Here is a 25,023-nt window from a genome sequence, read left to right as displayed (position 1 = left end):
TTTGTTGCGTGCAGACTGATACGTTATGAGCAGACGAGGGACTGGGAGTGTTTAAACTTGCAGCACAAAGCGCCTGTGGTGGAAGAGGAAGAGGATCTATTCACAGCAGAGACTCGATCCATCAGCCACAGATGCAATTAACGGATTACACCTGTAGTTGACCGTGCCAGCCCCGTATCGGTACAGCAGAGACTTTACCCGTCATGGACTTTTCTTCAGCCAGGACAATGAATTGAATTATTTTCAGACATTTTCATCAGACTAAAGATGATCTCACTGAAACAGACAGGTAAGACTACATTATTTACTCCTTGTGTGAATGGTTTTAATTTTTAATAATGTGTTACACTATTAACGTACAGTACACTAACTGTATTCAAGAAAACAAACTTTATTTTAAAAATAGCTGATATTTTCAGTCCCTTGTGATATTTTTCAGATTTGAAATGTATGTACTTGTTTCTCAGAAAAAAAAAATCTTAAATAAAAAATCCACACTTCCTCATCACCTTTTTTTCTGATGTCACAGATAGTAAAACTATTTTTTATAATCAGTTGATTATGACCAAAGAGCTGGCAAAAAAAGTTCACCATCTCCACCCACATGCTGAAATCGCTTGCATTATTTATTTATTTATTTTATAATCACCATTCTGTGTTATGAACTCTGCTGATATTGTCACTGTTGTCAGACTGAAGGTTTTCCTCCAAGGTTTCTTCTCCCTCATTGTGGTCTAAATAAGGTTCAAACCCATCAGTCTGTGTCCTCACAGCTGCTTCAGAAACACCTTCAGACTGGACATAAAGAAAAAAAAACGCTCCACACTAGAACAAAAAAATCATCCAAAAACAGCTCGACCTCCACCGTGTTTGCAGTCGATTTGTGTTTGAATCAGCAGGTCCTGTTCTGGTGATGATGCAGCAACAATATGGTCGCGGCTGAGGGCTGAAATAGAGCGCAAGCTTCAGACAGCTGTAGTTTATCCGTTTATCCTTCACCTGTGCACTTATCAACTTTTATTGTTCAGGATTTTTTAAAATTTCAACATTTCATCATTTTTAGTGATAATTTGTGCACATTTTGGGTGTCACGTACACTTTAAAATATCTTTAATTTCTTACTGTTTAAAACATGTTCAATAAATCCAAACTTTCTTTTTTTGCCATCTATAAATTCTTTATCTGTTGATAAGTGTCAAGTACTGAAGTGCACATTAGATGCTGTAACTGTATAAAGTAACGTAAAGTAATTATCTTCTGCTGACAAACTGTCCGCAGCTGCTAATGAAGTAACTGTATAAAGTAACTGTAAAATGTAACTGTCTAATAAAGTAACTTTTCAAAGTAACTGTGGCAACACTGTTCCAATGTGTGACTGAAGTCTTTCCAGATTGATACAAAACCAGATTGATATTTTTCTTGAATTCTTGTGAAATCTAAGTTTCAAAAATAAATGCAGCTTATACTCCATTGTGATTAATATGTACGTATATGTAATTTTCCTCTTTATGATGCATTTTTTTGACAGATGCGACTTACACGCTGGTGGAACTTATTAGTCCAGAAAATACAGACAGAGATTACAGTTTAAATATAAGTCTAAGATATAACCTATAACTTTTTTTTATATATGTCTCTATATGTGTACAGCACTTTGACTAAATAAGCTGTTGACAAATCAAATGTTAATTAATCAAGACTCAGCTACAGGTAAAATATTTGGCACATGAAGTGTGTTAGATGACAACACTGGTGACATCATCACAGAACTGATAAAAGCAATTCTTACAAGTCAGAATGTATTTGCAGATGATCTTGAAAAGTGTAAAAGAGTAGTTTGTCTATAAATGCAGTTATCAGCTGGACGGTATAATGCATTTGTACAGTGGCTGATAAAAGCTTACAACACATCCCAGTGATGACAACATGAGCAAATACAGCAAACACAAAAAACCAGCATCAATTCAGCAACAGGTGGTTGCATCAGAAACATCTTGCAAATCAAAAATAACGCTTGCAAACTTAAACAAATATAACTTGCAGCACATTTTAATTTGCAACAATTTAATTTGGGAATGTGTCTGCTGCAAATTCACATGATGCACCAAAAAATCTCAACGCACTACAAAAAGATGTTTCTGACTGGAGGACTTTTTAACTGCACAGTGCATCTGTACCTGCTCAGCATGTTTTATAATTACAACCCCAATTCCAGTGAAGTTGGGATGTTGTGTAGAATGTAAATAAAAACAGAATACAATGATTTTCAAATCCTCTTCAACCTATATTCACTTGAATACACCACAAAGACAAGATATTTAATGTTCAAACTGATACACTTTATTGTTTTTGTGCAAATATTTGCTCATTTTGAAATGGATGCCTGCAACACGTTTCAAAAAGGCTGGGACAGTGGTATGTTTACCACTGTGTTACATCACCTTTCCTTCAAACAACACTCAGTAAGCGTTTGGGAACTGAGGACACTAATTGTTGAAGCTTTGTAGGTGGAATTCTTTCCCATTCTTGCTTGATTTACGACGTCAGTGGTTCAACAGTCTGGGGTCTCTGTTGTCATATTTTGCACTTCATAATTCACCACACATTTTCAATGGGCAACAGGTCTGGACTGCAGGCAGGCCAGTCTAGTACCCGCACTCTTTTACTACGAAGCCACGCTGTTATAACACGTGCAGAATGTGGCTTGGCATTGTCTTGATGAAATAAGCAGGGACGTCCCTGAAAAAGACGTTGCTTGGATGGCAGCATGTGTTGCTCCAAAACCTGGATGTACCTTTCAGCATTGATGGTGCCATCACAGATGTGTAAGTTGTCCATGCCATGGGCACTAACACACCCCATACATCACACATGCTGGCTTTTGAACTTTGTGCTGGTAACAATCTGGATGGTCTTTTTCCTCTTTTGGAGGACACGACGTCCATGATTTCCAAAAACAATTTGAAATGTGGACTCATCAGACCACAGCACACTTTTCCACTTTGCGTCTGTCCATTTCAAATGAGCTCGGCGGCGGCGTTTCTGGATGTTGTTGATGTATGGCTTTCACTTTGCATGGTAGAGTTGTTCACAAAGTGATGATCCTCGCCCCATCTTTGCTTGTGAATGGCTGAGACTTTTGGGGATGCTCCTTTTATACCCAATCACGACACTCACAATTAGTGTCCTCAGTTCCCAAACGCTTATTGAGTGTTGTTAGAAGGAAAGGTGATGTAACACAGTGGTAAACATACCACTGTCCCAGCTTTTTTGAAACGTGTTGCAGGCATCCATTTCAAAATGAGCAATTATTTGCACAAAACAATAAAGTTTATCAGTTTGAACATTAAATATCTTGTCCTTGTGGTGTATTCAATTGAATATAGGTTGAAGAGGATTTGCAAATCATTGTATTCTGTTTTTATTTACATTTCACACAATGTGCCAACATTGGAATTGGGGTTGTATCTCTGCTAAGTGGGTAATGTTTATATGAATGTATGTATGTTGGCCTCTCTTGGCCACCATACATTTCCATTCAAAGTCTAATTCTGAAAAACAGAAAGCTTTGATATGTTCAAATGGCTCATCATACTGGCTCTGTAGGACATTTGTGATGAGCCGAATGTTTGCTTGGAGCTTTTCACCAAAGTGCTGTAAACATGAGGGCGATACAACATGACCAACATGGGCCTTATGCAGTGATAGAAGTACGAAAAGGTCAAACCTATTAATACTGAGGTGGTTTCCTCATTGTGTTTAAAAATGAAACACGTACAGACACACAGGCGATGACACAAAGAAACACAAAGAATAAAATAACACTTGATGATGGAAAAAAATAATATTTTCACAACTTATGACAAGGTTAGTGACTAATTAGAAGTGGTTAATTGAAGAAAGTTAGAATTACAAATGCGACTCTACCGAACATTGTTCCTGAAACAAAAAGCTGAGAAACATCCGATAGAAGTGCAGTGGCGGAGGCATTAAATTTGTACTACTTCACTCGTCGCTGCCTTGTACAGATGTCCATTATTGTCAGATGAGTGAAGGGAGGCTGTTTTGCAAACGCGAGGACCTTTATCAAATCTGCCAGAGTACAGATTCCCTCCAACGTCTCCGGGTTTTGCTAATGCAGTTCCATAGTTGGCATATATTAAGAAGAGAGATAATGGTACTTTCTCACACACACACACACACACACACACTTTCAATACTTAAACAAAGTCCGTCCTGCACAATAGCTCTTGTATGCAGATTTGTGAAGAGAATGCATCAAAGGAAGTAATTAGATTTAACAAAGGGGAAGGACAATAGCGATCAAACTAAATGCTGCAGGAGAGAAGTGTATCTAACACACATCACCATAAAACACACACACAGCCGCACACACATTTACACCTTTTTATTGTGCAACAACCAATAACCAAATAAATAAACCAGACTTCTTCATAAAAGGACATTTCCAAGTAATTTATTGTTCAATCACTGTAAGATGCTTGGCACAGGATGGTGAACCTGTAGCGAGCAGGTTGTCCTCAAAAACCCAGGATGAAGGACAGCAGTGTGGGAAGCCACGCCCACCACGGCACCGCTGGACTCGAGCTGCTTTCTAACGTGAACTCTGAACATTGTCTGGAGTTCTTCTTTCATGAGTGAGGCACACAACAGGACATGATCTCTATAACTGGAAGTAGTCCGATTGGTTTTGCCTGGAAAGAGCATGCACGAGGTAAGAGCCCTGTCACACTAAGCACAAATGAGGCCGAACCAGCCGGAATGGGCAAAAAAGCCATGATTCAGGACAAATATTCAGCCAGCCATGTACCAATGCCATCTGAATACCCAGAATTTGTGTCGAAGCTGCCTTGAATGAATCGCGCACAGTACGGATGCCCAGAGTGCAGATCGGATGCAGCCACAACACAGCACAAAACCTCACAATGCCAGCAGAATGCTGCAGGAATATGCAGAAGGCACCTGTATGTGTGCGGTCCAATCACCACCCAAGGTTTGGGTAGAAGGCAAGCAATGGGAGGGGTGTGGCAGAGTGAGTGCTGTGGTCCACTTTTTTGAAGACCTGGCATGTCATACTGCTGGGTTGCTGGACATCCAACCCATGGACTGATTACATGTAAACCAGAGTCCCCTGACTATTGCATCACTGTAGTGTCCGCGGTGCAGTGCAGTAAACCCATGATCAGGGGACCCTGTATGACACACATCAGTCCATATATTGGATAAAATACAGAAACCAGAGGACACACGGTGTGGCCAGGTGATCACAGCTCATGCACTTCCAGCACCCATGGTGCAGTCAGGTGATTGGCGCTCACACACACACACACACACACACACACACACACACACACACACACACACACACACACACACACACACACACACACACACACACACACACACACACACACACACACAGTGGATTGAGCAGATGAGGGAGCCCTGTGCCTTTCCTCTTTTCAGGATATTACGTCCATGAGCTGAACACACTGTGGTTCAGATGTGTGCCCTGGCAATCAGTCAATGCTTCGGACTGGGTGGAGCTTGCGATCGCGTGTTATGTGCCATGACAGGAAATGGGGAGTCGTGCAATATGGGAATTATACGAGGTCTATTAGAAAAGTATCCGACCTTATTATTTTTTTAAAAAACCATATGGATTTGAATCACGTGTAATTACACCAGCCAAGCAAGCCACAGGAAAAACACCTCCGTTGGAAGCCTTAAGGACAAGTTGGAACATGCCCTGCTGTTAAACAATTTCTCAGATACTCACTCAACTGAAAGCCACCAAAAGCCGCCTGGATTTTACAAATGGTTATCAACACGGAGGTGTTTTTCCTGTGGCGGGCGCGCTGCGCCGGCTGCGAGCCGACGCGGCAATCCGTCCGCACGTCTTTCATTAAAAAAATCTCCTTTAACAGTGGAATGTCCGGATAAACTGCTGATCCCGACCTCTTCTGAAAGTTCTCTGTTCTCTCACGACGTCCTGGGTCAACAGAGGCTTAAATTTGGAGGTTTTCAGCTTGAAACAGGATGACGACGTCGCCTCGGAGCGCTGCGCGACGTCCCGCTCCATGGGAAGTCCTTACAGTGATAGAAACAATCCAAAATCTCTCATCAGCCGTTAAAATTTTCACCAAAAACCAGCTTAATTTGTCGAATGGTATCCACTCGGATGTGCCTCACAGTTGTGGAAAAAATTTTGATGAAGCACAGCGCCAGTCTCTCAGCAACTTCTCAGACAATGAAAATCCGATGAGGGGGCTGGACCACTCCTCCCACAAGGTGTGCTCATAGGCGAATGGCGCACAAAGGTTCAAGCTTGGTTGACGTAAAAACATATGAATCAAATCCATATAGTTTTTTAAAAAATAAAAAGGTAGGATACTTTTCTAATAGACCTCGTATTTCTTGGTGGACGAGGAATTTGAAAGCTGATGTTGGCAGCTCACAGTGCTGGCAGGATGAGCATGTGGTCACCACAGGCTGCAGCTCCTGCTGGTGTCTGCTCTGTGCTCTGAAACGCACCTGGAGCTGTTCCGACGGTGAGTTTTTATTCTATTTATGTTGTGAAGGCAAACCGGTTGCCCCGTCATTCCTCCTCAGAGGTACATGGTGTTCATGTCATGAAAGGTGTATTACAGCTGTCACATATTATTATTATTATCATTAGTATTATTATTATAATTACTATTTTATTTTTACTTCTCTTCTGTCATTTGATTTTTAAATGGAGCACAATTAAAATAAGTGTTTTCACTTTCTTGTGTCATCCATGTATTTTTAACATATTTAGAATGATATTATGTACTTACATTGAACTTACGAAATAAAATCTTGTATGCATGCTTTTCATATATAGGTGCTTTACCGCCCCCTGCTGGATTGGTGTGAGTCCAGACTGTAAATATCAGTGTCGGTTGTTCAGGGCTAAAATCTGTAGCTTCTCTAAAAATGTCAGTGCTATCAGCATTTGGATTTGGTGCTGTTCATCCTTGACCCACAATACATAAACAGCAAATATCAGCTCTCCACGGCTCCACGCTTTGTGCATGATCAAAACTGCACACACACACACACACACACACACACACACACACCACACACACACACACACACACACACACACACACACACACACACACACACACACACACACACACACACACACACACACACACACACACACACACACACACACGCACATGCTGCATGCAGGCACAGCTGTTTGCACAGGCTTAAAATTAATAAATTCATTGACAAAAACAGAATTTCCAGATTGACTTCATGCACACAAAACAACTTTATCTTGAATTAACATTCACTGATTTGGCTGATTTAGTAATTAAAAACATAATTACAAATATCAAAATCATTAAAAATATATATTTGCTCATCAACTGTTAAACTGAAGGTCCATGGACTCGCTGGTGAATCCACATCAATGTATTTTTTATGTTTCTGGACCCCTGAAGGTTAGAAAAAAGTACAAGGGGACAAAAATGAACCAAAAGAGCAGGTGCAAACTGAAAAACACAAGCCCATCAAACATTTAATGTCTCTGGAAGTGGACGCTAATTGTTGATGTTCTGTGCAGAAGTGACGTCACCACTGACTGACTCACGCTGTGACTCATGCTAATGGATAACAGTGAATTATGGCATTTGTTGACCGTGTTTGGCAGGTCTCAGGGTCTCAGCACTGCAGGACAACAGATTATTCTTTTGGGGGGGGCATGACATACATATCCTGAGGGCGGGGTCATAATGGGACCCGGTGTCGCAGACCGAACAGTCCCTCCTAAAAATTGGTCCACACACCTCTTCAGAGTAATAAACGATATTACGGCTCTTAATAACATTTCTTGAACCTGGTTTAAAAACTCTGCTTTGAAGCTGCTTTTGTGCGATTACAGTGAATGAGCAACTTTTGCATAATCCATCAAAAGGAACATGCAGATTACAAAAAAAATGTGACGTGATAGAGGAAATCTGAGCTCAGATTTAGATTCAGCACCCCAAAATGACCCAAAGTCTGTTGAAACAAATCCATGCAAAAATTAAAACGATCACTGACATCCAACTTTCATTATAGGGCATAAACAGTTCCAGCTGAGTGGCCCCGTCACTGTGAGGCACCGTGAGACAAAAAGAAAAAGACAAGTCTGTCGAGAGCGACAGAGAGGTTGAAGGAGGACAAAATGGAGAGCAGTGACACGTGCTGACAGGCTGTTCTCACTTTGCTGCTGTTAAATTTGTGGACGGGACATCTAAACGTCCCCAGGGGACATCAAACTGCTCAAAGTGCAGCAGAAATCCAACTTTCACCTCAAACGCAATCTCATTCCATTCCAACAAGTCTGATGGGCCATAACATCGTGAAAGCGCTCGTGTCAAGTGGTGCCTGCATCCGTGGATCCTCTGATGTGTAAATACTCAGAACGTGACACGAGAACATCGGCACTGCGCTGCCAGGACTGACAAGAGAAATTGTTGTGTGGGCCGCTGAAGAGGAGGTACTGCTGGCCCACCACCAGAGGGCGCCCTGCCTGGAGTGCGGGCTTCAGGCGAGAGGGCGCTGGAGCAACCGGGAGTGGCAGCTGTCATTCATCATCAGCACCAGCTGTCACTCATCATCACCAACCACATCACCATAAAGGCCGGGCAGCATCTTCACCTCGCTGCCGAGAAATCGTTCTACCTAACAGGTAAACACTTAGCCGTGGTTTTGTGTCATACAACTTTCTGAACATTTGCAGGCGTACCTGTTTGACTGGTCAGCAGCTGGAAGCTGGGAGGAGACGATGTCTTCGCTCCTCAGGCGCTGCACGTTTTTGTTCCTGTGTGACTGTGCTTAAGAGGTGGAGGTGTTTCCCACCCGTTTCTGACTGTTTGCTGGGTGTGCACGCACCCACCATCACCTGTCTGTTTTTCTGCCAGCAGTACCAGATCTGACAGCCGGAGGCAGTGGCCACCTGGGGACTCAGCGCTTGGTGGCTCCGGAGTGCTCCAGATCCGTTGGCAGTGGAAGACGTGTGGAATCCGGCTCTTCTCTGGACAGGCGTCTTCTATCCTCGAGCCTGCCCACACGTCACCGTGACTTATTGACTGCTATTCTAAATTGTGTTGTCTGTTGTTCTGTAGTGCACATTCACAACATTAAATTGTTGTATTTTGGCTTATTCCATTGTCCGTTCATTTACGCCCCCTGTTGTGGGTCTGTGTACCTACACTTTCACAACAGAAATTCTTTCAAATAAAGTAAGTCCCTTTGTTTTCACTCGAGGTCGCCACAGCAGGTCTGAGGTGGATCTGTTTTACGCCGGATGCCCTTCCTAACATAACTCCACACTGCATGGAGAAATGTGGCAGGAGTGAGGACTGAACTGGGAACCTTCCACACTGAAACCAAAGGCACTAACCACTTGCCCACCAGCCCTGCCCCAGAGAAATTCTTTCAAAAATGTGGGAAAAAAAGACAGCAAATTCTGCATACTGTCTGGTGTACAACCCCTGGCAAAAATTATGGAATCACCGGCCTTGGAGGATGTTCATTCAGTTGTTTAATTTTGTAGAAAAAAAGCAGATCACAGACATGACACAAAACTAAAGTCATTTCAAATGGCAACTTTCTGGCTTTAAGAAACACTATAAGAAATCAAGAAAAAAAGATTGTGGCAGTCAGTAACGGTTACTTTTTTAGACCAAGCAGAGGAAAAAAATATGGAATCACTCAATTCTGAGGAAAAAATTATGGAATCACCCTGTAAATTTTCATCCCCAAAACTAACACCTGCATCATATCAGATCTGCTCGTTAGTCTGCATCTAAAAAGGAGTGAACACACCTTGGAGAGCTGTTGCACCAAGTGGACTGACATGAATCATGGCTCCAACACGAGAGATGTCAATTGAAACAAAGGAGAGGATTATCAAACTCTTAAAAGAGAGTAAATCATCACGCAATGTTGCAAAAGATGTTGGTTGTTCACAGTCAGCTGTGTCTAAACTCTGGACCAAATACAAACAACATGGGAAGGTTGTTAAAGGCAAACATACTGGTAGACCAAGGAAGACATCAAAGCGTCAAGACAGAAAACTTAAAGCAATATGTCTCAAAAATCGAAAAATGTACAACAAAACAAATGAGGAACGAATGGGAGGAAACTGGAGTCAACGTCTGTGACCGAACTGTAAGAAACCGCCTAAAGGAAATGGGATTTACATACAGAAAAGCTAAACGAAAGGCATCATTAACACCTAAACAGAAAAAACAAGGTTACAATGGGCTAAGGAAAAGCAATTGTGGACTGTGGATGACTGGATGAAAGTCATATTCAGTGATGAATCTCGAATCTGCATTGGGCAAGGTGATGATGCTGGAACTTTTGTTTGGTGCCTTTCCAATGAGATTTATAAAGATGACTGCCTGAAGAGAACATGTAAATTTCCACAGTCATTGATGATATGGGGCTGCATGTCAGGTAAAGGCACTGGGGAGATGGCTGTCATTACATCATCAATAAATGCACAAGTTTATGTTGATATTTTGGACAATTGAAAGGATGTTTGGGGATGATTAAATCATTTTTCAAGATGATAATGCATCTTGCCATAGAGCAAAAACTGCAAAAACATTCCTTGCAAAAAGACACATAGGGTCAATGTCATGGCATAGGGTCAATGTCAATGAGCAGATCTGATTTGATGCAGGTGTTAATTTGGGGGATGAAAATTTACAGGGTGATTCCATAATTTTTTCCTCAGAATTGAGTGATTCCATATTTTTTTCCTCTGCTTGGTCTAAAAAAGTAACCGTTACTGACTGCCACAATCTTTTTTTCTTGATTTCTTATAGTGTTTCTTAAAGCCAGAAAGTTGCCATTTGAAATGACTTTAGTTTTGTGTCATGTCTGTGATCTGCTTTTTTCCTACAAAATTAAACAACTGAATGAACATCCTCTGAGGCCGGTGATTCCATAATTTTTGCCAGGGGTTGTAGCAGTGAATTTATATCTTTTATTATGTCCAACTTTTTAATACATTTATATATTTCTTTTTTTAACAGCTCCTGCCCATCTGTGCCGTCTTAACTGATGGTTGCATGTGTGCTCACCTATTCTTCACAACTGGGGGCAGTGCCGAACACAGAACCAGAAAGTGCTGCGTAGAAGAAGAACCTGTTGACTTCGCACAGAATCTTATTTCCATTTTTTGAAATTCATCTCCTCCTGAATTTTATCCATAATTTTGTGCATTCAGTGGACCCACTGTGCGTCATTTGTGTTCCTGTAATTCTCTCCTTCGCATCAGGCAGAAGTGCTACAGCACCAGGGTAAAAATGGGTCTTGAACCTTTTAAATCCAGAGCAGGCTGAGGGCCAACACACACTTTAAGTCACATCTGCAATAATATATATATATATTGACCTACAGGAGACATGGCACAGAGGAGACAGTCCATCCGACTTCCCTGTAAACTATAGAGAACTTGTTGTACCATCCAGCAAACTAACAGGAGTCAAAAAAGGAGGAGACTCAGGAGGTTCACCAATATGATACAAATCAGAACTGACCTGCTCCATTAAACTAATCAAAAAAGGAACTTTTTACATTTGATGAGAAATAAATAAGAAACTCACACAAACTGAGAAAAATCACCTCCTATGTGCCTCCTACATTCATCCAGCCAAACCCCCTTATTTTAATGAAGACGTGTTCTCAGTCCTGGAGGAGGAAATGAACCATTTCCAGGCTCATGGTCACACTGTAGTCTGTGGAGACCTCAAGGCCAGAATAAGACAAGGACCTGACACCTTCAGCACCCAGAGGGACAAACACCTACCAGGAGGAAGAAACATAATCTCCCCAATCTGCCCCCCAAGACACAACTACAACAAAACAACCAACAAACATGGATTACAACTCCGACATCTCTGTGGTTTACTGGGTCTGTTCATAGTCAGTGGCAGGGTCCTACGGAAATTACACCTACCCACAGTCCACAGTCAGCCCACTGACAGCCCACTAACAGCCCACTGCCAGCCCACTGCCAGCCCACAGTCAGCACACTAACAGCCCACAGTCAGCACACTAACAGCCCACAGTCAGCACACTAACAGCCCACTGACAGCCCACAGTCAGCCCACTAACAGCCCACAGTCAGCCCACTGACAGCCCACTAACAGCCCACAGTCAGCCCACTAACAGTCCACTGACAGCCCACAGTCAGCCCACTAATAGCCCACAGTCAGCCCACTAACAGTCCACTAACAGCCCACAGTCAGCACACTAACAGTCCACTGACAGCCCACAGTCAGCCCACTCACAGTCCACTGACAGCCCACAGTCAGCACACTAACAGTCCACTAACAGCCCACAGTCAGCACACTAACAGTCCACTGACAGCCCACAGTCAGCACACTAACAGTCCACTGACAGCCCACAGTCAGCACACTAACAGTCCACTAACAGCCCACAGTCAGCACACTAACAGTCCACTGACAGCCCACAGTCAGCACACTAACAGTCCACTAACAGCCCACAGTCAGCACACTAACAGTCCACTAACAGCCCACAGTCAGCACACTAACAGTCCACTAACAGCCCACAGTCAGCACACTAACAGTCCACTGACAGCCCACAGTCAGCACACTAACAGTCCACTAACAGCCCACAGTCAGCACACTAACAGTCCACTGACAGCCCACAGTCAGCACACTAACAGTCCACTGACAGCCCACAGTCAGCCCACTAACAGCCCACAGTCAGTCCACTAACAGCCCACAGTCAGCCCACAGTCAGCCCACTAACAGTCCACTAACAGTCCACTAACAGCCCACAGTCAGCACACTAACAGTCCACTAACAGCCCACAGTCAGCCCACTAACAGCCCACAGTCAGCCCACTAACAGCCCACTGACAGCCCACAGTCAGCTCACTGACAGCATCATCAGATCAACACCAAATCACCAAACCAAAGTACACACCATCAAAACACACTACGCATGGAATGAGAGAGAGACAGACAGACAGAGAGACAGACAGACAGAGAGACGGAGAGAGAGAGAGACAGACAGAGAGAGAGAGAGAGACAGAGAGAGAGAGAGAGAGAGACAGACAGACAGACAGACAGAGAAGACGCTAACATGACTGTCCCGTTGTTGTAGTAAATTTGTACAGATGTGAAAATCGCACTTGAAGTCGGGTACAAAACAGTTAAACCACAACAACCTTTTAGAAAACGTGGTCTCAGTTGAAACCCAGTCAAACGTTGGTGAAGTTTATCTGAAATCAGCAAACTGTGATTTGAACTAAAGACAGTAAAGAAAATGATGACAAGAACAACGAAACACAGAAATGCAGCAGAAGCAGTAAAAGTGTTCAGGTTAGTGTGTGTGGTACCTCTGGGAGTCCAGCAGGTCTCTGGATCTGATGGGGGCTTTCACCAGCGCGTCGGGCCGAACCGTCTTCTGAGGCGACATCTTGGGACTGAAGTCCGACTCACCGCTGTCCTCGTCCCCCATCGCTTTAACATAGCTGCTGCTTCTCATCCGACGACACGGGATCTCGTCGTCCTTTTCGCCTCCAGGATAACCCCCCCACTCATCCTGGGGCACCTGAGCGTCAGAGGGAAGGATCAAAATTTGAAGCCAATGAAAAAAAAGTCGACCTTATTACACTGCTTCACCTCAGGGAGCTTCGGCAGCTGCTTCCATAAATGATCCACTCGCATGCTTTGAAACTTTATGCAAGGATCCATTTCCTGACTAGAGAACTTCAGCCTGGAACCTATCTAAATAGCAACGCGCCAGTTCACACTCACACTCACACTCAAAGGGAATGACAGATGACAATCTGACTGATGTTCCACCAAAAACACACCCATGAATAATGAAGGGACTAAAAACAAGCCGTTTGATTCCTGCACCTTACTGTGCAAGGTGGAGTTGAAAACACACAGAATGCCACGGCGCTGTGCGCTTGAGACTATGTGCATTATAGATTGTCAAGATAGGGCCCTGATGTTTTTGTTTATGTTTGTAATTAACCTGTAGACACATTTTGAAAAGCTTTTTCTAATTTAGTATAAATAAACACAATTTAGCCTTCAGTTTCAAACACACAGTTTAGCATTTTTGCCTTTTGCTTTACCTGTGACAGACTGTCATCTGGAAAATATTCTGTCTTTGACGATAAACCGCCACACAGTAGTTCTTTTAAAAACTATTTTTTTGTTTTAACTCTGAGGCTGTTTATTGTGTCAGAAGAGGATTTAAATGACAGAACAGGGGAAGTAAATCTGTTCAAACTAACATTACAATTTAGAGTGGAGCGCCCCCTGTGGTGGACACATGAACTGACCCTGAACCTCCAGGGCAGGTGTCACAGTCCGCTGAGCTCCAAGTGATGAATCCACACACATTACAGTTCGGACGACAGCTGGAAGCCTCGACTCGAGCGCTGCTGAAAATGTGTCCAGACTCTTCATCATATTTATTGGGGAACAGAGGAGAGGAGCTATTATTGGTCACCGCGTAGGAGCTGAACCATATGGACGAGGTACACCATGAAAACAAGCCACAGCTGGGAGTTTAGTGCCCAGACGTCAGCATCACTATTATCCATTTCAGACAGGAACAGGTCGCCTCACTCTGAATATTTCACACAGTGGCACCTCGAAGAGAAACAGCACCATGTGTGCAGAGAGCACAGCGTTAAACAGAGGGAAATGCAATCTGACAGGATTCTGACGGCACTGGCCCAGAAACAGCACAAGTGGTCAAATCTGCAGGTACGACTCCACTGCAAAACAGAACCAACGCATTCTGACCGCTGGTCATAAACTGGGAGAAATGGAGGGGGAATCCGACAGAAAACACGTACCGGCACAAACTGAAGTCCAGGTTCATTTTAATTTAAATTTATTTAATTTTATATAGCACCAAATCACAACAAAGTTTCCTCAAGGTGCTTCACACAAGTAAGGTCTAACCTTACCAACCCCCAGAGCAAGAACACAGGCGACAGTGGGAAGAAAAAACTCCATCTGAGGAAGAAACCTCAAGCAGACCAGACTCAAAGGGGTGACCCTCTGCTTAGGCCATGCTAACAGTTACAATGTTTTTACAAAGTTTTTACAAAGCAGAACATTTGTTACCTACACATCAAAGTTATTAAAGTTGATCATTTTTACAATAGTTTTTACTTTTGTTTTAAATTTTTGTCTTCATCTCAGCTTTGTTGACGTTGGATGTGTGACTGTACTTCCCTGTATGTATAAGCAGAGTACATGTATATTGTGAACCCACTTATCTAAGGTGTAGCTGGATAAAAACACTGTGCTGGACTTGACACCAGGTTATTAGTCTACTTTCTGCTGCCTCATTAATAAAACTGCACCATCACTGTGCTCGACCTCAAGTTATTTCAAGACTAACATGCCCACACGCGCACAGATGAACACAAATACATTACTTACCTCAACAACGCTGGCGTTAGTTAGAAAACTAGCAGTAAGTTAGAACCCCAGGTAAAGACAAAGATCAACTTTATTCCAAAACAAATTATTATAGAAGGTGTGGCTAAATCTACAGTTTGGTGCATTATGCAAAAGAAAACGCAGAGGTTAAAGGAATGATTTGCAATTAAGAAATTTACAAATGCAAGTAATTTTCAGTTCAGTAATTATTACCTCCGCCAGTGAAGTTGGAGTTGTGTTTTCGCCCATTTGTCTGTTTCAATGTCTGCTTGTGAACAGCCTGTAACCCACAATTTTTATATATCGTTATGACATTTTTTCCTGAAGATTCATATCCTGATAGGCAAGAACTGATTCAATTTTTAAGGTTATAGATCAAAGGGCAGAGTCAGGAAAAATACTTTTAATCTTTTAACACTGAACAAATTTTCAAAAATTCACAACTCTGTCAAAGAAGTTAAAATTTCTTTCATATGACAGCGTTATGTAGGGTGGTATCCTTTATCAACTGACAAAGTTTTTTTTGATCAGGATATGTCATTCAATGCGCATATTAAACAAATATGTAGGACTGCTTTTTTGCATTTGCGCAATATCTCTAAAATTAGAAAGGTCTTGTCTCAGAGTGATGCTGAAAAACTAATTCATGCATTTATTTCCTCTAGGCTGGACTATTGTAATTCATTATTATCAGGTTGTCCTACAAGTTCCCTGAAAAGCCTTCAGTTAATTCAAAATGCTGCAGCTAGAGTACTGACGGGGACTAGAAGGAGAGAGCATATCTCACCCATATTGGCTTCTCTTCATTGGCTTCCTGTTAATTCTAGAATAGAATTTAAAATTCTTCTTCTTACTTATAAAGTTTTGAATAATCAGGTCCCATCTTATCTTAGGGACCTCGTAGTACCATATCACCCCAATAGAGCGCTTCGCTCTCAGACTGCAGGCTTACTTGTAGTTCCTAGGGTTTGTAAGAGTAGAATGGGAGGCAGAGCCTTCAGCTTTCAGGCTCCTCTCCTGTGGAACCAGCTCCCAATTCGGATCAGGGAGACAGACACCCTCTCTACTTTTAAGATTAGGCTTAAAACTTTCCTTTTTGCTAAAGCTTATAGTTAGGGCTGGATCAGGTGACCCTGAACCATCCCTTAGTTATGCTGCTATAAACTTAAACTGCTGGGGGGTTCCCATGATGCACTGAGTGTTTCTCTTTTTGCTCTGTATGCACCACTCTGCATTTAATCATTAGTGGTTGATCTCTGCTCCCCTCCACAGCATGTCTTTTTCCTGGTTCTCTCCCTCAGCCCCAACCAGTCCCAGCAGAAGACTGCCCCTCCCTGAGCCTGGTTGGGGGTTTTCCGTAATTATTGTATGGCTTTGCCTTGCAATATAAAGCGCCTTGGGGCAACTGTTTGTTGTGATTTGGCGCTATATAAATAAAATTGATTTGATTTGAAAGTTTGATCCAAATCTGATCCAGATTACAGATTTTCTGGCCATTTAAATTTAAACCCCATTTAATGTATATTTTACATTATATCTTAATCAAACATTCCCCAATCACACTCATATTTGAACGTGAGGTGCAGACTGGCACTCACTATCATCTGACAAAGTTTAATCCAGATCTAATCCAGATTGTGTATTTTGTGGATATTTGAATTTAATATTGAAAAGCCCATTTGATGTACATGTTGCATTATATCTCAGTCAAAAGTGCCTCAGTCACTCTCATTTTTCTGTTCTGGATTTACCTTCGCCACCGACACTGGATGGAGGATCCAGTTTTATGCCTGCTTGTCTTCCAGTTATCAGTCGTTATCAGTGACAAATTGTGCACAGCAGAGATAACCAATGTTCTGTGAAAATATATCTGAAAAATAATTCAGAAACCTCTTCCTGCTCCAACCTCAAATAACTAACTCAGCTAAATGTGCTCAGCCAATCAGGAGCTGGGAAACAATAGACCCGACTAATGAGTTGTGCATAAATCAGGTTGTCACGGAAAAACGGATCACGTGTGGGAGCGTTCACTAGTGCGTAAACAACGAAACCATGAGGTCCTGGATGGAAACCACGAAAGCAGATCAAAGAAAAAAAGAATTGGGGAGAAAAAGAGAAATCTTTATTGAAGTGTTTGAACTGGAATCAATAACAAGTTGGTGTAAATACTAATCTGGATCAACTTAATTCATCTGAGTGTTACCAAATGAAGCACATTTTCTGTTTTAGTTTTTCTTCTTTATTTTCAGTACAGATCAGCATCACATTAGAAAAGTTTGCACTGGCAAGAATAAATTCAACTCTTCAATTCTTTCATAATCCAGGTTTGTTTTTTCTACTTTTCCTGCATGAATAACTCAGTGGTTTTATTTTTAAATGCCCACAGTTTCTGTTTTCACTTATTTTTGAGTGATAAAAGGTGACATTTGTAGCAGAAATGCTGTGTGTGTGTGTGTGTGTGTGTGTGTGTGTGAGATCTCTGCTGTCTGATTCATTAGTGACATTTCAAACCGTCTGCTCTCATCTTGACATTTGCCATCGTCCAGTTCATTGTGAACCTGTGACTCGTGACTTCATCAATGACTGGCACAAGAAAACATTTGAAGGCTCCTAACAACAACAACAACAACAACAACAACAAAAAGCACAACATCACGGTTGACCTTTACTGTCACAAAGTGTGGCAGTGATGGGAAACTTCCTCGCTGAAGGTCATTTTAAAACCAGCACTTTTGGTCTGATTGTAAAGTAAAAGAAATATGAGGGTGATTCTGAATAACTTCATGTAATTTTGAGTTTGGCGGCCTGGCACAGAGCCAGCCGTGCGCTTCGACTGCCAGGATGTTAAAGTGATGGATGGATGGAGCATCAGAGAAGCCCTCAACTGTCACACAGACTTTAATGAGTACTGACAATGTCATATTTTATGAGTACAAATCAACGAGCATGTGACCGTGTGTCCGTCTGTGGTGTTTGTCAGTCAGCCGAGTGCAATAAGGCAGATCAGCGTTTTTGAAAAAGTAGCATGTGGCGAAAGCACGATGTGGTATCATCTACAATGACTTGAGAATATAAATGCCCATAACATAACATAATTTAGGTGTAATGTATAAAACAAACAACAAAGAAGAACTTTACAAAATGTAATAATTAGGTGAATTAAATTTTTTTGCATCTCTTTCCTGCATTAATACAAAATAATTCTACGTCATCTAACCCACTCCACAAATCTTCTTTCTCCATCTCACAACGCACTTGTGGGGTATATGCACTGATGACACTTGTGGGGTATATGCACTGATGACACTTGCGGGGTATATGCACTGATGACATTTGTGATCTCCCCTTCAGTTCTCAACTTCACACTCCTCACTCGGTGAGATGCTCGCTTCATCTTCAGTCGGAAGCCACCGTACATGCTCCGGGCCTTCTCCTCTCCATCATATCAGCTGACTTTCTGATGTTACAAGTCTTACTGCCAACATTCAAAGTTCTGACTCACACCTCCGCTTTTCTAATCCTTCTCCACTCCTACTGCCTCTCCCCCTCCAACAACAACATGGCTCCCTCCAGTTCCCTGCTAGCCAACAGTACCAGCAACATCCTGGACAGGCTGACCACAGGACTGACACATATACACAAACCCATCCACACTCTCAATTCAGAGCCATCGGTTCACTTAACCTGCATGACTTCATAAGTAGGAGGAAGCCAGAGTACCTGGAGAGAAACCATGCAATCACAGGGAGGACATGCAAATTCCACACAGAAAGGACCAGGTGGGAAGAGAACCTGGAACCTGTGAGGGAACACTACTATAGTACTTCCGGAAAGTATTCACAGCACTTCACTCTTTCCACATTTTGTTATGTTGCAAATTCCAAAATTGAGTGAATTCATTTTTCCCCTCAAAATTCCACACACAATAACCCATAATGACAATCTGAAAAAAGTTTTTTTAGATTTTTGCAAATTTATTAAACTAAACTAAGAAATCACATGTAAATAAGTATTCACAGTTTTTGCCATGAAGCTCTAAATTGAGTTCAGGTGCCTCCTGTTTCCACTGATCATCCTTGAGATGTTTCTACAGCTTAATTGGAGTCCACCTGGGGTAAATTCAGTTGATTGGACATGATTTGGAAAGGCACAAACCTGTCTACATATAAGGTCCCACAGTTGACAGTCAGAGCAAAAACCAAGCATGAAGTCAAAGCAATTGTCTGTAGACCTCAGAGGCAGGATTGTCTGGAGGCACAAATCTGGGGAAGGGTACAGAACCATTTCTGCTGCTTTGAAGGTCCCAATGAGCACAGTGGCCTCCATCATCTGTAAATGGAAGAAGTTCAGATCCACCAGGACTCTTCCTAGAGCTGGACGCCCGTCTAAACTCAGCGATCAGGGAGGAGGACCTTAGTCAGGGAGGTGCTGCAAAAAGGAATGGGCCAAACTGCCCAAAGATAGGTGCATCAAGCTTGTGGCATCATATTCAGGAAGACTTGAGGCTGTAATTGCTGCCAAAGGTGCATCAACAAAGTACTGAGAAAAGGCTGTGAATACTGATGTACCTCTGATTTGTTAGTTTTTTATTTTTAATAAATTTGCAAAACTTTGAGAAAAAAAAACTTTTTTCATGTTGTCATTATGGGGTGTGAATTAACTCCATTTTGGAATAAGGCTGTAACATAAAATGTGGAAAAAGTGAAGCGCTTTCCAGATGCACGGTATTTTGGGATGACTTACAAACATTTGTTGAGGAGAATAACATTTGTTTCAGACTGTTAGTGGATGTGTTTTTGCTGAAACTGCGGTCGTGACTGGTTTTGACTGCAGGTATTTGGTATTCAGCAGCCCTCTGCTCTCTTACCACAACTACATACTGCCTCTGAATCTTTTAGTGGTATGTAGTTCCAAACTGCAGCAGCTTAGGTTCACCCCTGGTACCTCATCAAACAACATTAATTTGCTCATTAAGTTATGCTTGTTAATACGATGTTTGTGCTATTTTTTAAAATGTGCACATTAAATTAATTTTGCTTCTTGTTGCATGAAGCAATAACATTAAGTTTCAACAATAAGTGCAACTCATAGGCCGGTGCCACTTATATATAGTTTTGTTCTCTTTATGACAGATTTTTGGACAGATGGGACTAATACTCCGGTGCTACTGACAGTCCTGAAAACATGGCAAATGAAATGAGACGGGTGATGGCACAGAGCCAATAACATTTGGATTGTATGTGTTTTCATAGGTGCTTCAGTAAATATGACAACTGCTCTGCCCTTATTAGACATTAAATTCATCAAAGAGGTTTCTCCGTCTCACATCCACCGCAGATTACCGCTGTCACATCAAATCAAAACGGCTTGAATAATTGATCGATTATGGATGTATTATGACTCGGCCTTGCAGTTGATGTTGGATCAAAACAGTCTTCGACTTTTATATGTCATCTGTGTTGTGAAGTTAACGCGGCCAATGACTGATGGCGATTTTATGGCCTCTAACTAAAAGTCAGCATGAGTCTGTAGAGTCACACACAGCATTAAAAAATGTTTGAGCAAATGCACGTAAAAGATGGATAGAAAAACACACAAGACCAGGAGCAACGTGCACACACACGTGCACAAACACAAAAGCCCATTACATTGAGCCAATTATGCACAGATGTGCACGTCACAATGAAAAACTCACTCATCCGCCTGCCAAACAGAGACATGGACAAACTAGCAAATGGATATGATGGGTTAATTAAGTCTCGCAGTGGTTTGATATTTTTAGACGTCAAATTAATGAACAGACGCCAGAGGACAGGTGCAAGCTGGAGAACAGGTGCAAGCTGTGGTGAGATTTGCTTAATGTGGTTTCGCTGATAAACTGGACAGATTGTACAGTATCTCCCTCACATCAGTGTGCACACGCGTGGTCACACGTGGCACACTGGTGTGCTAGGCGGAGCTGAAATATGGGTACTTGACCTGCAGGTGCACCACGGTGGATTAGTGGTTAGCACTGTTGCCTCACAACAAGAAGGTCATGGGATCGATTCTCACCTGTGGTCTTTCTGTGTGGAGTTTGCATGCTCTCCCCGTGTGTGTGTGGGTTTCCTCCGGGTGCTCCGGCTTCCTCCCACATCCAAAGACATGCAGGTTAGATGGACTGGAAACTTTAAATTGTCCGTGAGTGTGACTGTTTGTTTGTTGGTCCTGTGACAGACTGGCGTCCTGTCCAGGGTGAACCCGCCTCACGTCCTATGACTGCTGGGATAGGCTCCGCCCCTATGACCCTTAATTGGAGTAAGTGGTTGAAGATGAATGAATGAATGACCTCCAGGTTCACAGGTCACTGACACAGGGGACCTCACGGTGCATGATGATGCTCCTAATAAGAACCTGACAGCTTCTGCTTTGAGTCACGGCTGGATGATGATGCAGGCTGCAGAATCTGAAACTGAGAAAAGGTTTGAGAGTCTTTGTGAAAATCACAGCTCAAGTGTGACTTTTTCAAAGTCACATTTTCACAATAACACAACTTTCACTTAATGAATTGGACAGAGTTTGATCTTTTTTTTCACACAGAAAAACTACTAAGAGATCAAAACACAGAAACTAGATGAGCACAGACATCAAGCACGTCCACCAACGATGATGACCTCCGTTCAATATTCATCCCAAATCACAGGAGAAATCTTTGAACGGCAACTGAGAGAAGTGTTTGTGTGGAAATTACAAGCAACGTTGTTAGAGAAGAGCTCAAAGAAAAACTGTCTTCCAATGTGAAAGAAATGAGAGAACGAAATCAAAGAACAAATTCTGAGACCGATCTGGATCACTTCCAAAATGTAATTACTAAGCCGGCGCCGGCCCGCCCAGCTGACATCACAGGGGTCAGCAGGAAACAGAAAAGGTCAGCTGCAGGGCTCCAACCTTTGGGGAGAATATCAGAATATTTCACTGACAGATTTCCGATTTGATTTGTGATGTTGTTTTTGAAAGTCCATCTTCAGTTCAGGATTTACTGTGTACATGTAAAACACATTGTGGAGCATTGAAACTTCAAAGATCACCGATGTACATATTGATCACATTTATTAATCACTCCTGATTGGTGAGCACGCCTGTCTGTCACAGAGTGGTCCATATTTCAATACGCCAACACATCTTTTTCTGCGTCCTTCTCAGACATCAATGGGCCTACGAAGAGTGGAATAAAACACACAAGCGTGCTGTCTATGGGGATCCACGGGCTCTAGATTGGCTCGTGTTTATAAAACAGGTAGCTGACATTTTTCAAGGGTGGTAATAAATTGTGTAAAGTTTCTATAATGAGTTGGAATGTGAGTTTACAATGTAATTATTATTATCACTTACTGAGGCGTCGCTGGGCTGTTAGCATAGATTTACATTTACGCTACCTGTCCATACCTGTGCATAAAGTGATGATGCCATAGCATGCGCAACCCAAGAACTGTCCACAGATGATAACATGAAAAGGCGAGAAGTGTGTGTTTGTCCCAATATGGATATTCTGAATGATTTTATAATGGATAGTCCGACAATGAACAGCAGCCAAAGCAGCTTGATGAGGACGCACTGGCGAATTTGGAGAACAGCATGGTACCAGCCAACATGACAAACGTTAAAGTGAGCCAACTTTTTATGTATGCGTTTGCTGGGTGTTGTGCATTTTGAAATGACATTAAATATTGTTCATGTGATTCCACGTGTTGTGTATCTCAGTAAGTGATAATAATGCAAATAATACGCAGGTGTCGTGCGGTATGCATTTTAGTCGCCCAAAATGACCGATATTCGCCCAAGTTAGAAGAGGTGTCATTTAATGTTACACATCGGTTGTAAATGATGTTGAGTGGCTTTAATGGAGTGAGGCACAAAACTTCGTTGTTCAATTCAACAGCGTTTCAAGAAAAACATCCTGTCATTTGGCTTGGGTGAACTTAAGTGTAAATAATAAATAATTTAAATAATTAAAATAATAAATAATTTAAATAATTTTATTTCTTTCATTTGAGGCAGCTCGCTAAGATTAAGCCCTCACATTCAAGGCATCACTTGGAGATTTTAATCCATGCTTTTGTTATGACTCGGCTAGATTATTGTAATGCGCTGTATGCTGGTATTAGCCAGGCCTCACTTGCATGGCTGCAGCTGGTCCAGAATGCTGCAGCCCTTCTTTTGAGTGAATCCCGGAGGTGTGACCATGTTTCGCCCGTTCTTTTTTCCCTTCACTGGCTGCCAGTTCACTATCATATTGATTTTAAAATTTTATTGTTTGTTTTTAAATGTCTTAATAATCTTGCTCCACAGTATCTGTCTGACCTGCTCGTGTCTTATTCCCCATCACGTTCTCTTAGGTCACGAGATCAAGCTCTGCTTGTAGTTCCTCAGACCAAGCTCAAACGTAGAGGTGATAGAGCTTTCTCTGTTGTTGGTCCCAGATTGTGGAATGACCTGCCTCTCTGTATCAGACAGGCGGAGTCACCTCTAGTTTTTAAATCTCGTTTTAAAACATACTTGTTTTCTTAGAGGGTTGATGATTTTACTGTTTTAAAAACTTTTATTGTTGCCACTGTTATTTATCGTGTGTATATTTATTTATTTTGTGATTGATTTATTTTATGTCTTTGTACAGCGCTTTGGTCAACTTTGTTGTTTTTAAATGTGCTCTATAAATAAACTGGATTGGACTGGATTGGATTATGTTAATATTTTGTCAATATGAAGTATCTTTGATTTTTGCATAGCATCTCATCAAAGATCAGTCTGGACAGATTTAAAATCACTGTAAGCCACGCTGCTGTTCTGCAAACATTCCATGTCAACTTTGTTGTTTTTAAATGTGCTCTATAAATAAACTGGATTGGACTGTTTCTTTCTCTTTTTGCTCTGTATGCACCACTCTGCATTTAATCATTAGTGATCGATCTCTGCTCCCCTCCACAGCATGTCTTTTTCCTGGTTCTCTCCCTCAGCCCCAACCAGTCCCAGCAGAAGACTGCCCCTCCCTGAGCCTGGTTCTGCTGGAGGTTTCTTCCTGTTAAAAGGGAGTTTTTCCTTCCCACTGTAGCCAAGTGCTTGCTCACAGGGGGTCGTTTTGACCGTTGGGGTTTTACATAATTATTGTATGGCCTTGCCTTACAATATAAAGCGCCTTGGGGCAACTGTTTGTTGTGATTTGGCGCTATATAAAAAAAAAAATTGATTGATTGATTGATTGACTGGATTTGATTATGTTAATATTTTGTCAATATGAAGTATCTTTGATTTTTGCACAGCATCTCATCAAAGATCAGTCTGGACAGATTTAAAATCACTGTAAGCCACGCTGCTGTTCTGCAAACATTCCATGTGCGTGAAATCTGACCAGTTCATATACAACATCTATGCTGTTATGCTAATATTCTGAATACGGGAAGAGTGCTTCAGAAATCGGTACGCATTTAGGTTAATATTTCAGAGGAAATCTAGTGCTGTGTTTAAGGACGTGTCTGGGAGTG

General features: G+C 42.0%; 1 protein-coding gene across 3 annotated transcripts in view; it reads right to left on the bottom strand.

Annotated features, from left to right (window-relative positions):
* The window catches only part of dlgap2a (discs, large (Drosophila) homolog-associated protein 2a), a 362,290-nt gene that overhangs the window by 46,495 nt on the left and 290,772 nt on the right, over positions 1–25,023 (bottom strand). For all 3 annotated transcript variants that reach the window (XM_034195339.1, XM_034195340.1, XM_034195341.1), the window contains exon 3: positions 13,429–13,643. In XM_034195339.1, the coding sequence (XP_034051230.1) occupies positions 13,429–13,643 (215 nt within the window). The remainder of the gene's footprint in view (positions 1–13,428; positions 13,644–25,023) is intronic.

Source organism: Thalassophryne amazonica, chromosome 19 (genome assembly GCF_902500255.1).
Source record: "Thalassophryne amazonica chromosome 19, fThaAma1.1, whole genome shotgun sequence".
NCBI classification, from domain to species: domain Eukaryota; kingdom Metazoa; phylum Chordata; class Actinopteri; order Batrachoidiformes; family Batrachoididae; genus Thalassophryne; species Thalassophryne amazonica.
The sequence above is the reverse complement of the archived record's forward strand: the minus strand, read 5'-3'. Positions and strand labels throughout refer to the sequence as shown.